The sequence below is a fragment of the Suncus etruscus genome, chromosome 3 (assembly GCF_024139225.1).
Source record: "Suncus etruscus isolate mSunEtr1 chromosome 3, mSunEtr1.pri.cur, whole genome shotgun sequence".
In the NCBI taxonomy this organism is placed as follows: domain Eukaryota; kingdom Metazoa; phylum Chordata; class Mammalia; order Eulipotyphla; family Soricidae; genus Suncus; species Suncus etruscus.
The window spans coordinates 87,942,795-87,960,546 of record NC_064850.1 but is presented as its reverse complement, the minus strand read 5'-3'; the positions used below and the strand labels follow the sequence as shown (position 1 = coordinate 87,960,546).

The 17,752-nt window shown below is 39.4% G+C and overlaps 1 protein-coding gene across 3 annotated transcripts in view; it reads right to left on the bottom strand.

Annotated features, from left to right (window-relative positions):
- Positions 1-17,752, bottom strand: part of SRGAP2 (SLIT-ROBO Rho GTPase activating protein 2) — a 335,545-nt gene that overhangs the window by 62,427 nt on the left and 255,366 nt on the right. For 2 of the 3 annotated variants that reach the window (XM_049770931.1, XM_049770933.1), the window contains exons 5-7: positions 11,357-11,572; positions 10,650-10,778; positions 292-516 (exon numbers count right to left, since the gene is read on the bottom strand). In XM_049770931.1, coding sequence (XP_049626888.1) covers positions 292-516; positions 10,650-10,778; positions 11,357-11,572 — 570 coding nt within the window. The remainder of the gene's footprint in view (positions 1-291; positions 517-10,649; positions 10,779-11,356; positions 11,573-17,752) is intronic. The other variant, XM_049770932.1, reaches the window with a different exon arrangement.

Genomic DNA, 17,752 nt, shown 5'->3' with positions numbered 1-17,752 from the left:
TAAGGTGTCTGCCTTACAAGCGCTAGCCAAGGAAAGGACCACGGTTCGATCCCCCGGTGTCCCATATGGTCCCCCCAAGCCAGGGGCAATTTCTGAGTGCGTAGCCAGGAGTAATCCCTGAGCATCTAACGGGTGTGGCCCAAAAAACCAAAAAAAAAAAAAAAAAAAAAAAAAGAATCACTCAGTGTGGCCACAAAACTCAAACCAAACCAAACATAATAAGGTGGTATGAATATAACAATTATACACTCAAGTACTAAGGGGAGTGTGGGGATGGAAAGAGGGCCTTACCATGTCTCCCATGTGAGGCTGGAACTCAAACTTCATAGGTGGGCAGAAGACGTTGTTGTACATCTCCATAAGGCGTTGCTTATCACTGATGGCATCCAGATTTTCTACAGCATTCTCAATGGCATCCAGACCCTCATGCTTTGACTGTTCCAGATTTAACTCAGCAGAAAGGAAGGTACGTAGTGCCCGATTAAGGCTAGCATGGTAACCTAAATCACAACACTGCTGTAAGAAAGAGAAGGCAAATGAATAAGACATGCACAGTCCCAAACTGAAGGAAAAGGAGGTAGACCCAAGACAGTCCCTGGAGACTGGCTGTATAGTGAGAGGAAGGCAGATGTTCTCATTTCCAAGACTGGGGAAGATTTGGCAGTTGTATCCTAGTTTAATGGCAAAACATACCCCAGGACTATGAGGTGATTAAAAGGATGAGGTCTCAAGGGGACAAAATGAAATGACTTAATTATATACTATACAGTGCTATTTGGTAAGCATGAGTACAGCTGAGAGTTAAAGAGAGTCACTAATCAGGTTTTATCTGGGTATACTATTATTAGAAAATTCAGCATTCTCGGTTTAGAAATTAGAAGTGTTACAAGAACTTACACAAACTCAAAACATTAAGTGAAAGAAGAGAAAGAAGCTGACTGTCATTTTGTCATTTATTTATTTTTTGCCAAACCCAGCAGTGCTCAGGGGTAACTCCTGGATCTGCACTCAGAAATCACTCATGGTGGGCTTGGGGGATCATATATAATGCCAGATATTGATCCTGGGTCAGCTTGCATACAAGGCAAGAGCTCTATCCCACTCTTTCGTCAATCACTTCTTCCTAATTCTGTCAATCATTACCCCTACCAACTCCCAAAATTCTAAGACAGGTCTCAGCTAAGGTCTAGGATTTTTGCATTAAACTATCTTCCCTGGGCTGGAGAGATTGTACAGGATGGAAGGTCTCAAATGAATCCATAATGGCTGTTCAGTCCTCAGCTTCACATATGGTGGTCCTCTGAGCCCCACCAGTGGTCACTCGAGAGCACAGTGCCAGAAATAGTCCCTGTATACCTCTAAGTGTGGCCCCGACACACACCCAGTACATAACAAAATCAAAAGTAAAGTGATGTAATGACACTGCATTTCTATGTCCCCAAATTTCTAAACATAAGTTACTGAGAAAATTGAGACCATATAGTGAATTCCGATAGTTTTAAGAAAATTGTAAAAAAAAATAGAAAGGGACAGGCAGCAACAACAGCACTGGACAGGAAGCCAAACAACATTGGAAAAGCTATTCTCTGTTCCCTAGTACAACTATAGCTGTCAGATGAGCATATCTGGTTTTATAGCTGTAGACCCGATTCCAATGCAAAGGCTTTTGTGTCACTGCTCAGGCTGCCCTTGAGAAGAGAATGAAAGGTGAGTCTAACCATAGGATTTGAAGTTGCCTGTACCTGCTGCAACTAACTTGTCCTTTTTTTCTATTTAAATAGGATTCTAATAAGATATAATTTGAAGAAATAATTCTTCCCTAGGAAAAATCTTGAGAATCTTGTACCACATGAAATCCCTGAAGTCCTCTTCACAGTAATAGCTTTCAGTAAGTCTAGGACAAATTCCTTATCTCTCCGAAATGACCCAGAGATGGAAATTCCTTGACCTCCCTTTATACTCTCCAGAACCTGAGAAGAATCCACAGAGATGACCATCTGCCTGATTGTCATTTCATTCCATCAGCAGGCATCAAATTAATTCTGCCCCCCACCCTCTCCCCTTCAACACAATCACGGGGAGGCAGTTACTATTGGAGAAGAAAAAGCATGTGACATGCCTCCTCCTTGCGGCATCTGACAAGAAGTTCAGCAATAGAGTGCCTGGCAGGATAGGCTCTCGTTTTAGTGCCAACAGACTCTGGCAGGTGCCTGGCTGCTTCAGAAGAACAGCAGTTACAGCTTAACTAGAGACAGCGGATGGCAAGACATTAAATTCAGTTGGGAGGGAAGAGCAAATGGCAGCTAGACAAAAGCAGCTGATTGGGAAGCTGCACGTGCAGGGGTGCTTCTTCCCCACTAGCTCTGTGCAGGCTTCAGTGATGAGCTCTATGCCTGTGAATCTAACAAAGACATGTAAAGATGCCCACAAACTGTGTGTTTTGGGGAAAAAAGATTTGTGCAGGATAAAAGGAAGGGTCTCCTTAATACTCTTTCTACATTTTGAGTAACTTACCTCATTCATAGTACCCCTACCCTAATTCACACCCATGCCACCACACACCAGCGTTATTGGTTCACTGTCTAAAAATATGACTTTTTCTAGGTCACTCCTTTGGTGAAGTATTTGTAACAATAGCTCTCAATTTTATTTATTTATTTTTGAGCCACACCTAATAAAGCTCTGGGGTTACTTCTGGCTTTGTGGTCAAAAATGACTCCCTGTGGGGGATCTGGAAGATCACATAGGATGCTGGGAACCTGGGTTGGCTGCATGCAAGACAAGCTCCATTAGGTGCTCCAGTCCAGCTCTCAATTTTTTTCTAAAGTAAAGTTCATCTTTCTCAGTTTGAAAATAATGAAAATGCTCCAAAGGCACTTAGCTGAAAACTAACTCCATGGGCTGGAGTGCATACTTTGCATAGAGGAGCCCTAGGTTTATTTCCTAAAACTACATGATCCTCTGAGAATCATCAACAGAATTACCCATTTAAATTGAACCTAACTCAGTGACTGTAAAATTTCATTGATCCTGTACACCTTTTATATTTTATTTTTGTCATGCTATTTTTTTTTTTTTGTTTTGTTTTGTTTTTCGTTTTTGGGTCACATCCGGCAGCGCTCAGGGTTTACTCCTGGCTCTATGCTCAGAAATTGCTCCTGGCATGCTTGGGGGACCGTATGAGATGCCGGGATTCGAACCACCGTCCTTCTGCATGAAAGGCAAACGCCTTACCTCCATGCTATCTCTCCGGCCCCTATTCTTGTCATTCTTAGTATAATTTTATTGCTATTAAAAAAAAAAAGAAAAAATAAGAAATTCATTAGATTAGTGAACAAGTAAAAAAAAATTATTGATTAGTTGGAAATCCAATGTATGGCCTAGGAAGGGTAGCCAATTGTGTGATTAAGACTTGACCATATGGGCCCGGAGAGATAGCACAGCGCGTTTGCCTTGCAAGCAGCCGATCCAGGACCAAAGGTGGTTGGTTCGAATCCCGATGTCCCATATGGTTCCCTGTGCCTGCCAGGAGCTATTTCTGAGAAGACAGCCAGGAGTAACCCCTGAGCACCGGCGGGTGTGACCCAAAAACCAAAAAAAAAGACTTGACCATGTATCAATAATAATGTTCTGATTTATGTTAAAAAAAAAAAAAGAAAATTACCCGACTCCACCCTACCAGAAGCCTCACTCTACTATTTGTGCTTATTGTTCACTAGATGTGTTTACTATAGCCCAACTGGTGTATTAAAGTGCTTTATGTATATTCTACATAAGGCTTTTAACAGTTTCAATGAGATTGATAATATCTTGATTTTTCCAGCTAGGAAGCAGTGGCTGAGTGAAATTAAATAACTGGAGAAAGGTCAACAGCCAGAATAAATTATAGTCTATCTTCAGCCTAACCATCTAATATTGTCTCCTTCCAATTTCTTCTTTAAAATCTTCTGCCTTAATTCAATGACATACTCTGTTTAGGATAGACTCTTAGAAAACTCAAACCTCAAGGCTGTTGTATAACTATGAGCAAATTATGGGCAAACTACTTAACTTCTATGACTAAATGATGGAAACACTAGTCTTACAAACTATTGTAAAGCAGTTAACAAGCAAACATTACAAACACATCTCCGAATCCCCTGAACTCTGTTTATTAGCTCTCAGCATTCCCTTCCTAAAGTTTCCCATTCCTCAGACCCATTGGAACTGCAACAATCTGCAAAATCCAAATCAAATTTCCAGTCTCTAGGAAGCCAAACTTGCCACCCTAGCCTACATTACTCTAGCAATGCAACTTATGCTAAACAAAATACATGCCCTCATGCTGTGACCTGCCATTTCATATAATTTCAACAAGAAGACATAATTCAAAGAAGACTTGGTCAGTATCGTCTTTCTTTTTTGTATTCCTTACCATTAGGATTCCCTCATTTAATACATATCAGTTGACTGTCTAATGTCAGGAGTACAGATTCTAGCCTCCAATGAACAAAATTCACTCAAACTAATTTCAGTGGCAAAAATAGTCACTGAAGCCTTTTGTTTTCATTTTGTTTTCCATGAAAAGAAGGAACTTTCTGGTCCACTATCTCTATTATATACCTTTTCTATGAGTTTTCTGTGCCTATGAGTGGGGGTCTAACTTAGAATTTGCTTTCTGCCTCCTCTTCATCAAACTAACCAAGGAGATTAGATGAGATCAAGAGCATTAGGGTGATATGGCCATATTTACTCGACAGCACCCAGTATTCCCAGGTAATTTCCCATTCAAGTACTAACCAGGCCCGACCCTGCTTAGCTTCTGAGATCAGATCCAACCAAGGAGATTTGAAATAGACTTTCTAGAGCATTAGCTATCCACATATCCACAAAGGCCACTGCCAGAAATGAAGGCCGTAGTAAAGAGGCAATTTCTGGCAAGGTCAAGCAAACAAGATTTGAATATTTCATCCTGTTCCTAGGAGAACCCTGGTAAGTAGAGGTAGCACATTGTTTTACTCACTAGGGAGAACAAAGTATGCTTTTCATGGTCTGATGAGTTCTGTGGCTATGCACGACTCCCCTGGCCATTTCTGCATTATGTTAGATGAAAATTCTCTCAGGGGAAATCAAATTTTTATAAGAATTTAATGATGGGGCCGGCGAGGTGGTGCTAGAGGTAAGGTGTCTGCCTTGCAAGTGCTAGCCAAGGAAAGATCACGACCACAGTTCCCATATGGTCCCCCCAAGCCAGGGGAAATTTCTGAGCTCTTAGCCAGGAGTTACCCCTGAGCATCAAACGGGTGTGGCCCGAAAAACCAAAAACAAAACAAAACAAAACAAAACAAAACAAAAAAAAACCACACCCGAAAAACCAAAAAAAAAAAAAAAAGTTAATGATACCCATTCAGATGTGAGATGATCTGCATGACAACTCATTAACCCATTACCATCTAATATCCGTACCTAAAGTCCTTAGAGAAGGCCTAGGGGAAATTTTTTTTTCCCTCAAAGCCCATGTGAGTTCCACACAGAAGAGAAAATAGCTGCTCTTAGTAAAATTCACTATTGAGGAAGGTGAGACACTCGTGTCCATTATGGGCACACATGGTGTCACAGACTCTCCATCCCTGTATGCAACATTAAAAAATTCCAGGGATCATGAAGACAATGTTCTTTATTCATTCATCTGTTCCTGGGCTGAGAGTCAAGAAGTATGGGGGAGGGAAAAGCACATTCCAATGAGTCTACAGTTCTTAGATTCTATCAAGTCAGCTCAGAAGGTCTTTTTTGGCTTGAAGTTAAAGTTTTCCCGATGTGTGTTTGATGCCTCATGTGGATTCCCTCAGTCTGAGTCTTCTGCTATACTATTAAAAAAAAGTTGAAGGCTAGTCTTGTGTCATGTACTGGCAGAGATAAAAAATTATGTCTTTTAAATTTATCTTCTATGCCATAAGCATATACTGAGTTTAAGCATTCCCAGGAAAGAGGCAGAATGGTGTCTAGAATATAGATGGTAATACACTGGAACAAGAATCGTCCTTTATCTTTTTGGTTTTTTGTTTGTTTGTTTTTGGGGCACACTCAGGGATTATTCCTGGCTATGCACTCAGAAATCATTCCTGGCTTGTGGGACCATATGTGATGCTGTATATCAAACCAGGTCTATCCTGGGTCAGCTGTGTGCAAGGCAAATGCCCTACTGCTGTGCTATTGCTCCAGCCCCATGAATCATCCTATATCTTAAAGTAATTTTTGAATATTATTAAGGTCAGAACGCCAATATATTTAGGCTCCCATTCACTCTTTCTCTAACTATTAGGCATTGCCATAGCATTCTTCTGGCCATTCTTATGACATTGATCAGCAAAAAGGGGGAAGAATCTACTGATACATGTGACAACATAGATGACACTAAAAAAACAAAACAAAGGACAAAAGAATACAGATAGAAAAACAATACGCTCAATAATATTATCTTTGTGAAAAGTACTAGGTAAAATAAATTCATGGTAAATAAAATCAGACTAGTGGTTGCCTTGAGATTAGGAATTAACTGAAAAGAGAAAAGGAACTTTCTCAAGTAATGAAAATAGTCTGTCTCTGATAGAAGTATAGGTTTGGGGGCTAGAGAGCTAGGTAAGACATTTGCATTATATGGAGCTGACCTGGGTTCTATACCTGGAATCCCATATGGCCCAAAATCATATAAGTAAATAAATATATAAAAATTATTAATGGAAAACGCAGTCACCCTGTTCGAACTGGGCAGCTCTAAAGACCCACTCTTTATTTTTATTTATTTATTTTTGGGGGGGGTCACACCCAGCTGCGCTCAGGGGTTACTCCTAGCTCTATGCTCAGAAATCGCTCTTGGCAGGCTCAGGGGACCATATGGGATGCCAGGATTTGAACCATCGACCTTCTGTACGCAAGGCAAATGCCTTACCTCCATGCTATCTCTCCGGCCCTGAGACTCACTCTTTATTTCAACAAGATATATAAACTGAGTCATGGCAGATTATGGCTATACTGGCCCATGCAGCACAAAGCTGGTCACAACAGGAGGTGAGGCCAAACCTCCATCCTGCCAAAGCCACACTTGTCTCCATTAACCAGAATCGATGTTTTCAATGGCCCTGCCTCATCACTGACCCTCTACATTTCCCTGTGGAGACTGATCTGACCACATTTCAGATACACTGGGTATTGGGTTATTATCACCAGGAGTGAGTGTGAGCACAACTCCCCTGGGTCTTCCATCTTCAGGGAAAGCATGGCAGCTGTAAACATGCCCACAAATGCAGTCGCCATTTTTGAACTTGCCTTCTTCCCTGGAGGTCCTGCAGCTGAGTATATATGACCCTAAATTTTGTAATATTATAGCTTTGAATTTCTGGACAACTGCATTTGTTTGGTGCTGTCATCTCTAAAGAAAAACCCTAATTTAAATAACAAGACCTTACTAAATCTTTTGCCATTGTATTTATGACTTCATGGTAATACAATAATTTTCGCAAATGAGCTTGTTACTCTTTTTCCTTTCTTTTTTGAATTAACTATCTTCATTAAAATAAAGAATATTATTAATGTCTAATATAAGCTATAACTTTATAATTACAAGATTTACTTATTAATGCAGAATGTAAATAATATCTATAATCTATTATATGTGCAGAGCAAATGCACTACCAGTTTTATTATCTCTCTAGTTCCTAATGTTCCCTTCTTAGGCTAAAATACAGTTTTATACTTTTATAAGCCTTTCAAATTTTCTTCTAGATTTTTAATTCTTTCCTACTTACTCTACTAAATTGCTTACTTGCAACTAGGTTTTCATGTTAATTTAAAAATGTAAAATAGTATTATTCACATTATTATTATTATTTTTAGTTTTTGGGCCACACCTGGTGACGCTCAGGGGTTATTCCTGGCTATGTGCTCAGAAATCGCTCCTGGCTTGGGGGACCATATGGGATGCCGGGGAATCAAACCAGGGTCTGTCCTAGGTTAGTGCATGCAAGGCAAATGCCCTACCGCTTGTGCCACCGCTCTAGTCCCATTATTCACATTATTAATTAAAAACATATCTATAAAATGTTTTTGAAATATTTTTATTAACTTCTGATTGGTTTGCAATTTTGTAGAACTTTAGTAGCTTAGCTTTATTCATCTATGTGTGTATAGCCCTCCACAATAAACCTCATTCAGATGTGATATATAAATTTATGGTAAGGAAATGACAAGTGGGCAAAGAAAATAGAAACTGGAGATTTCTGTCTGTAGAACTGAAATTACCTAGGAACAGAAGTGGCTGAGAAGGGTCCTTGGGGCACCAGTGGAGGGAAGCACAAGCACATAGGTGAGGGTTATGGTTTTGGAATAATATATGCAAAAGTATAACTAATAGTATTGTAAATCCCAATCACTCAATAAAAATAAATTTTTATTAAAGTAAAAAATATCCTTTATTATCATATACATTCCTGCAGGTGCCTACATATACAAATAAAACAATCTTACTAACATGATGAAGCTTGATTTTAGTTTATTCATTAAAGCAAATAAACAACTCCATACCTACAATTTGAAAAGGACTATTGTAGTAGACCTGCATTTATTTGTTAGATAGTAATTATATGTTTATCTCTGGGACAAAAACTTTTTGTTTCCCTAATATTAAAATTAAGCAATATTCTCATTCCAAATAAATGTTTGTAAAACATTCATATAACAGAATGTTATCAACTTAAAAATTTATCTGTTCTTATTCCAATAAAAATGAACAACAACAAAAAACAAACAAACAAAAAAAAACTAGAGCAACTACTGGCTAATACTTGGTAGCCTTGTTACAGGTTTTTTTTTTTTTTTCTTTTCGTTTTTGCATCACACCTGGCAGCACTCGGGACCATATGGGATGCCGGGATTTGAACCACTGACCTGCATGTGAGGCAAATGCCTTACCTCCATGCTATCTCTCCAGCCCCGCCTTGTAACAGTAACCTAGACAGAAGGAGGCTGATTTCTAAGAGGACTAGAAGTTTCTTTTTCATGACACTTAACACTGAATCCAGAGGAGACAGGCTTTTAAGGTGCAATGGCTTGATAGATTTTCTAATGTCTATTCACACTCTTGAAGGATTTTGGATTAGAAAGTCTGTGACTGACTTCCAGGTATTTTGGTAGAAGGGGAGTGGTCGGCTACAGAGCCTGATTTTCTTGTTGAAATAAGTAGTAAAAAAATGAACACAATAGAAAAGTATTCTAATCTAAGAACCTACTTCCCTAAAAACCTTCCTTCAAATGGCTGCTACTCCTACAGTTTAGGGCTCTGACCTCAGCTGAAGGATGTGTTCAGTTTGGCATCAATAAGAGAGAACAAAGAGGTATATGAACAAGAATCAAGGCTCCATTTCTGAGTCAGATCATGACACCTGAGGCCAAAACTTACTGAAATTAAGAGGCAGGAATCTGTATTTTAGTAAAGTTCTCTGAGCAGTTCTGATTTGAGGCCAGATTTAAGTATCAGTGTTTAATTCAGTTCCTCAGTTGGCCAGAGAGTTACTATGTGTGGGGTTGGGATGGGGTGGGGTAGACAGAGCAGAGTTCCCAAATAGTTCAGTGACGAACCCCAGAAAATATAAGATCAGCCCAGCAAGAGGGGTTGTGAAGTGTGACAGGTGCATTTATGGAGAAACCAAGGTAAGTAAGTCAGGTCTGGCTAGAGGATTGTAAGACCCAGCAACTGCCCACCAACAGCAGCAAGTGCCAGGTCAGGACATTAGCCAGGATATGCCTAAAGCCCCAGAGCCTGGGATGCTGATGCTGTCTGCTTCCAGACCACAACATGGAATCTGCAGAGGAGCAGGACTGTAAATTTCAACTATATGATTTGATGGGTAACAGGAAAAACAAGATCAAAGGCTAAAATGTTTGTTTATTGTGCCTGCATAAGACACAAGGCCTACTTCTCTCATCACCCCTATAACACATCAGATATCAGAAAAAATGAGACAAATGTCAGGAAGCTCTGGGTACCTCCCTTGCCAGATTCACAATTTTCAATAAAACTTCTCACAGGTAGTTTCTTCACTTCTTGATTCTTATCTTCAAATTGGAGACAGTGACACTGATCTTAAAGTATGCTAGGGCAGCTATGAGTGAAAAACATTTAGTGTTTGTTTCACTCTAGCTCTAGCCTTCACTTTTATGAGCAAGTAGCTGATTTAGAAGAATGATTTCTGAGAAACAAAGAATATGGGTTAAAAGCATCAGTTTGGTGACTAGACCAAGGTGTATATTTTGATGGTATATTCTCTAACCTCTGTGAATTAATTCTGTGAAAAAATGAGGTAATAATGCCTGTCTTCCAAGATTCCAGTGAACACTGGAGGAAAGAGCTACTATTTTTGTCTTCAAAATGCTATGAGATGGAGCCAGAGCAATAGCACAGCAGTAGGGAGTTTGCCTTGCAAGCAGCTGACCCGTGACAGACCCAAGTTCAGTTCCTGTCATTCCATATGTCCACTGCTGGATATGGCCCAAAACCCCCAAAACCAAAAACCAAATGCTTTGAGAGTAAGGAGTGATAGACCTGGACAATGCATAGCTGGAGATCTGAAACCAAGACAGAGGTACATTTGAGCTTCTTGCTTTTAAGTACTTACATCAATAAGGTCAGACAGATCATGGATATAGTACTTGAAGACAGATGCATTGGTTGCCTCCAAAGCCAGTAAGTACTCGTTCCGAGCTTTAATGGCCTTCAGTTTATTCTCTGTGTATTTGGCTTGGCGCTGAAAAAGGGAACACAAGTTCAATTTTACTTTCTTTCCAGAGGGGAGCTCATTCTCTGAAATATTAATGTACAGTACATTTGAAAACTACAATTGTGCAGCTACTCCCTGTGCGTGTCTGCTAAAATTGGGTTCTAATTTTGTTTAATGAGATTCAAGGACATAATATAGGTCAAGCCAGGAAAAGTTAATGAGGTCCTGTACTTTAGATATGTGCCCTATTTTGATTCTCTCCGCAGTTACCAGTCCTCAACTCCCTCCTCCACACCCCCCTTCCTGGCCAATATCTGACATCTAACACCTACCCCCAGGTCTACTGACCCAGTCCTCAGGAAGTTGTCAATTGTTTCCTGTTTATCTGCTATAAATTTATAATTTGCACACTCAAGATCTTGAGATTGCTAGCATTTCTTTGAAATGCCTTTGTGTGTGTGTGTGTGTGTGTGTGTGTGTCATTAATAGTTAAAGGAACCCACAGTTTCCTGTCCTGTTCTTTAAGGTATCTTGCTGGAAATTCTTTTAAGTCTGATTTTCCAAGTCTTCTTTCTCAGGTCCAGCCAAGAGTATACTATACGTACCTTCTCTTTCATTTTCTCAATCTTCTTTACTGAGCTCCTTCGAACATGCTTTTCCTCAATGCGTACATTAGATGTGGAGTCAGGAGAGCGTGGGGTCTGCCGATCCTCCTGTTTTACTGATTTGCCAATTTGCTTCTCTTCCTGTTTTTCTGCTTCTTTTAGTTTGCTCTGAGCACTGATGCTATCAGCATTGTACATATGATATGTCTTCATGACCTGTAAAATATTTCCCATCCCGGCCCTTCAGGTCAAGCCAATGGGGTTAATTTATGCTTTACAGACCAACTTAGCTGAATCTTTCTACTTAACTGAATCTTTTACCCCAATGAAGCAACATCCTAAACTTTTATGGAGAAAATCCATAAATACTTGGATCAGTAAATATTATATACCAAAGCACAGGAAAACAGTATTAGAAATGAGTCAATAAGTTTGGTTATTTGCTTGCTTATTTTTGTTTTTGTTTTTTGGATAACATTTGGCAGTGTTCAGGGATTACTCCTGGCTCTGAATTTTTGTGCTCAGAAATCTCTCCTAACAGGCTCAGGGGACCATATAGGATGCCAGGAATTTGAATCTGGGTTGGCCACATACAAGGCACATGCCCTACCCCTGTGCTATCACTCTGGCCCTGCTGAGTAAGTCTTATGATAAAAAAATTACTTCCCCACAAATACCAAAATGATTTCAGATATTTCATTATATATTATTTATACCTATTTATTAACCTTTGGAATCACCACTCTTTTATTTTTATCTTTTGAGCCATTACTAAGAGGGCTGGGAAGTTCTGTTTTTGGGAGTTCCTCTCTTAAGGATTATGTGTGGGGGCACTAGTCACATGCATGGTGTATATATATCTATATCTATATCTATATCTATATCTATATCTATATATATCTTTACTCCTGTACTACCTCTCTGGCCCCTCATTACTTTTCTTATACAGTTAAAATTTTATTAATTTTATTTAATTGGGTTTTGGTCCACAATGGGCAGTGCTCAGGGCTTACTCCTGGCTCTGTGTTCAGGAATTATTCCTGGTGGTGCTTGGGGGACTATATGGGATGCCAGGGATTGAATCTGGTTTGGCCATGTGCAAGGCAAGTGCCCAACCTGCTGTGATATTGCTCTGTATAAAATGTCTACTGCTTAGTCATATTTCAATACCAGGCAGATAAAAATCACCCCACACTGTCAGCCCCTAATCTTAGTTTTCCTGGGTTGGCCAGTGACCCATGAGAAGTTGGCAAAGCCTATGCAGTAGCCTATGTTGGCAATATCCTTAGAGCAACTGGAACAGTACCAAGTGAGCACTTGGTAAATGCTTGGCTCTGTAAACTCCAAGTGTTTCATACATTTTCTCTCATCTATACTGTGAACTGGACAGCTAAAAAAACAGCAAACCTGAATTGCATGGAATCCTGAAAGGGCAAGGGAAGAAATAAAATCCACATTAGTGAAACTAAATTGGTCACAGGAAGGAAGTAGAGAAAAGGAGAGAGATACTACTTTCTAAATGTCCACTTAATTATCTATTGGGGAATACAATCCCCTTTTTAAATGAGGTCCAGAATATATGAAAGTTGTATTTGCCTCTTATATTCTCAAGCACAGGACTTCTATCCACAAGGTGCCAGCTTTTCCCAGATGGTACTTTCTGCTTCCACATGGAGTCTCTCGTTTCTATTTGAGATTTTAAAACACTTGATAACAAACCAAGCAGATAAAGGGCAAGAGTGCTGGCATTTTGGTTTTATGAAATTTCTTTTAGCTGGAGAATTGAAAATCAAAGAAGTCATAGGTGCACGCACACGTGTGTGTGTGTGTGTGTGTGTGTGTGTGTGTGTGTGTGTGTGTGTGTGTGTGGTGAAAGACAAGCATAAGACTGAAAGATATAGAACTAACAATAATGTCCCATTTGTTACATGGCATGGTTTCAGAAATTTTATCTTCATAACAAGCCTGAAAGATATGCTATTGCTTCCACAGTTAAAGATAAAGAAACTGAGGCTTAAAGAGATTAAACAATCACACCTAATATCACACTAGTAAACAGTAGAATCAAGATTCACATTCAGGTCTATTAGGATCCAAGATCCAAAATCCAAATTCTTAGCCACTGAGCACAGTGACATAGAACCAGAGCTGAGTGAGTCAGAAGGAAATCTTAAATTAAGATAAACTTGAAAATAGGCTATTTTACTCTGAGGACTTCATCTAGAGTAGTGGTAGAACTAGGAGCTAATTTGTTTTTGTTCAGTGTTTTGTTTTTAAGTCACACCTGGTGGTGATCACAATGGTGTTCATGGCTTACTCCTAGCTCTGTGCTCAGGGGTCACTCCTTGCAGAGCTCAGTGGATTATATATGGTATTGTAGATTAACCTGGGTTGACCATGTGCATTGCAAGTGACTTACACACTGTAATTCCTCATGTCCCAACTAAGCATTAATTTGATCCTTCAGAAAACATCTGGTAAAACTTGGAGACATTTTTGATGACTTGAAATTTACTATTGGAATAGAGTCAATAGAAATCAATGATAATGTCTAACACTTTAAGACAGAAAAGGCCCTGCAACAACGAACTGCCTTGCTCAGTATATCAGTGGTGAGAATTCTAAGGTCAAGGAACACTATATGTATGTTAATCATCAAGGGTCAGCTAGAGGTGGGGTAAGGAATAAAGAATATTGGGTCACTGACAAAATCTAGTATATCAGAGTTTAAATATCTCATTCAATGTGGATGCAGAAATTTTCACATCAATTTCATCTTCACCTTCTGAACCTACATTTACCATAAATATAAGATTTTTTCTGGAGGCCAGAGTGATAGCATAGCGGTAGGGCTTTTACCTTGCACACGGCCTAACGGGGAAATGCCCTGGTTCGATTCCTTGCATCCCATATGGTCCCCTAAGCCTGCTAGGAGCTATTTCTGAGTGCAGAGCCAGGAGTAATCCCTGAGCACTGTCGGGTGTGTCCCCCCCAAAAAGAGATCTATTCTGTCCATATACACTATATATTCTCTACATAAGAAATGATACTTAATAATTTCACATCAATAAAATATATTTTAGAGACAATGAATCTTTCTTTTGAACAGTTTGCAGAGAACAAGCCCCAGAGACCCTATCCATGCCTCTTTTGAGCCAGGAACACCTCTTCCCCCACCACGGAAGTCTGATACTATGGAGTAAAGAAAAATGAGAGTGAAATGATTGAGATTTAAGTTATAAATCAGATTGCCAAATTTTAAGGGCTCCTGTGCTTTTACAGGGTTTCATTTTTGCAACAACAAAAAAATACAGTACAGCAAAAGCAAGTTCTTCTGGCTCATTTCTCCCCGAACACAAACCTGTGAGACCTGTGAAACAATATACATTTGCCCATGACACGAAATGATAAACTGAGGCACGCACCAGAAAACAAAGGTAAGAGAGATTGTAAACCCCCATATCATATTATAACGATGACAGACAACTCTCCGCCCTCATCCCTATCAATCAGAGTACAGAAAGCTGAGTTTAAAACCGCTGTAAAATATATGCCTTCCCGGCATTGTGAACCTCTTACTAAATCTTGCAGTACCTCAATCTGGGCATCTACTAAGTGGGCGCTCTAACTGGGCAGTAGGAGGCCGACAGAACTGACTATCTCAGGTTTTGGGCCAACAAAAGCTTCCCCAATGCAGGAATCAGCTCCTTTAGACACCCCTCCTTCAGACTCCGTGCTTCCCTCTGTCAAGGCCCCAGTTTATGACCACGAGGATTGTGGATTGTTGTAGCGCAACAGGCTTTAGGGCACGCTTATCGAAGTGGCACCTCCAGTTCAGTTAGGTCTGGAGAGATAGCATGGAGGTAGGGCATTTGCCTTGCATGCAGAAGGACGGTGGTTCTAATCCTGGCATCCTCCGAGCCTTCCAGGAGTGATGTCTGAGCATAAAGCCAGAAGTAAACCCTGACTGCTGCCGGGTGTGACCCAAAAACCAAAAAAAAAAAAAAAAAATCTTTCTAAGTAATTCAAATAGTCTTCTAGTTTTCTAGACTAAAAATGAAGAAAGAGGCATTTATTTCCAGATTGAAGAAAGATATAAAGGGCACTCTTTTTTTTTTTTTTTTTTTGCCTTTCAACAGAATGTTCCAAAAATTAAAAACTTAAGTGAACAGTTATAACAATGAATGATTTTTAATTTTATAAAGATACATAATAAAGAGGAAACATTAAAGAGAGAATAGAGACAAAAGATAAAAAAAGAGCACAAAGGAATAATGCCAACAAATAAAGTAATAAAAGTCAACAGTTCACTGCTTTCCCTTAAAGCACTATCTTGTTAAAAGTATAAAATACTACTCTGTGGAAATGACGATACCGTAAAGGTAAGAATTTCTTTTGTTTTTTCTTCTCTTCTTCACAGTGAGGAATATATCATGTACACAGTGGCGATTTTACAATCACTGTGGTTGTTTAGTTTCCTTCAAAAATATATATAGGGGCCAGTATGACAGCGTAGCGATAGGGTGTTTGCCTTGCTTGCGGCTGACCCAGGGGAAGACCTGGGTTCAATCCCCAGTGTCCCATATGGCCCCCCAAGCCAGGAGCGATTTCTGAGCACAGAGCCAGGAATAACCTCTGAGCATCACAGGTTGTGGCCCCAAACCAAACCAAACCAAACCCAAAAATATACATTGAAGTAAATATCCTTCAACGCTGGGAAAACTGAGACAATATTCAGAGACTGAAGATGGAATAATTAATGTCCAAATAATTAGAGAAAAAGACAACCTAGAAAAATATCAAATATTCACTATAGGGAAAATGCATAAGTCCTTAGTTCAATGGAGGGAAATCCACTTTGGAAAATATAAATGTTGAATGTATGCCTATAGTTCTATAATCTCTCCAGTTTGAATAAAAATAGTAAACATTTTTGGAGCCAGAACAAAAGCACAAGCAGGTAGGGCATTTGCCTTGCACACGGCCAACCAAGATCTAATCCCCGAATCCCATTTGGTTCCCGGAACCTGCCCGGAGTGATATATGAGTAACAACCACTGAGTGTGGCCCCAAAACAATAACAACAAAAAAGTAAACATTTTTGTTTTCAATTTTATGTATAAAATGGAAAATAGGAAAGTGGGGAAAGAAGTAGTAAATTAATCAGTGAATTAAGAACAAAAAGTAAGGAGCACCAAGAAGCAGCCATGCTTCTATAACAGAGCGCTCTAAAGGGGACTAGTGGCAGAGCAATTATTGAGAGTCTGAGAACAGATACTTCCCAAACCCATTCATTACCTAGATGTTTGTTATGAAGAGAGGACCTATGGTTTGGGGATTCCAGGATTGGCTAAAGATAGATACTGATCTTAAAACAGAAGGCTCCACTGACAATTATACCCTAAAGCAATTTAGATGATTCAGACTCTCCATAATTCAGTTCCCAGATCTAAGTAGGAGATCAGAAGCAGCTTGCTGGGGAATCTTAATTTATAATTTAAAACAAACATCCAACTAGGGAACACTGACATTGGGGCTTCCTTAAGGTCACAGACCAGTCAGACAGCTCTATAGTGAAGGTAGGGTTGAGGCAGCACTTCCAAACAATGCTTCAGTGCTTTACTTTAAAATGGGAAGAGATGATTAAAAACAGTAAGGAAAATACACACTGTGAAAGAATACGACCAAAACAAGAATTTAAGGGAAAAATAAAGAATACAGAAAGACTTTGAAAACAACCTATCAATGTACCTAGAGATATCACTGAGAAATGAAAAGATCGCATGATTTCACATCATGCAACAAATGAAGGATGTTTTATTTATTTATTTTGGTTTTTGGGTCACACCCGACACTACTCAGGGGTTACTCCTGGCTCTGCAACCAGAAATCACTCTTGGCAGGCTTGAGGGACCATATGAGATGCTGGGATTCGAACCATTCACTGTCCATCCTGGATAAGCTGTGTGCAAGGCAAATGCCCTACCACTGTGCTATCTCTTCAACCCCCTGAAACACTTTAAAACAATTTTTTTTTGGAGAATAAAAGAGCTCTTGACAATTAAAATTTAATTCAAATCTCTCTCCAAAAACTTGACATGCTCCTTTACATGTCCATGGAGACATGTAAAAAGAATTTTTATTATTACTCATTTATGTGAGCTCTCATTTTTCAGCATCTTCTACTAAAACTGAGTTCAGAATTAGCTTTTAATTGTCTTTATATCTCTAGTGCTAAAATACATGTGAGCTACAGTATTGGGGCCCTAGTAACAAATACTGTTTCAAAGGAGCAGGTTCTAAATAAATACTAGTTGGAAGTGCTCTGTAAGTCAACAGTGGCTATACTTAAAGTCAAGTTCAAGTATATTGAAATTCAGAAGCATAACCCCCCTA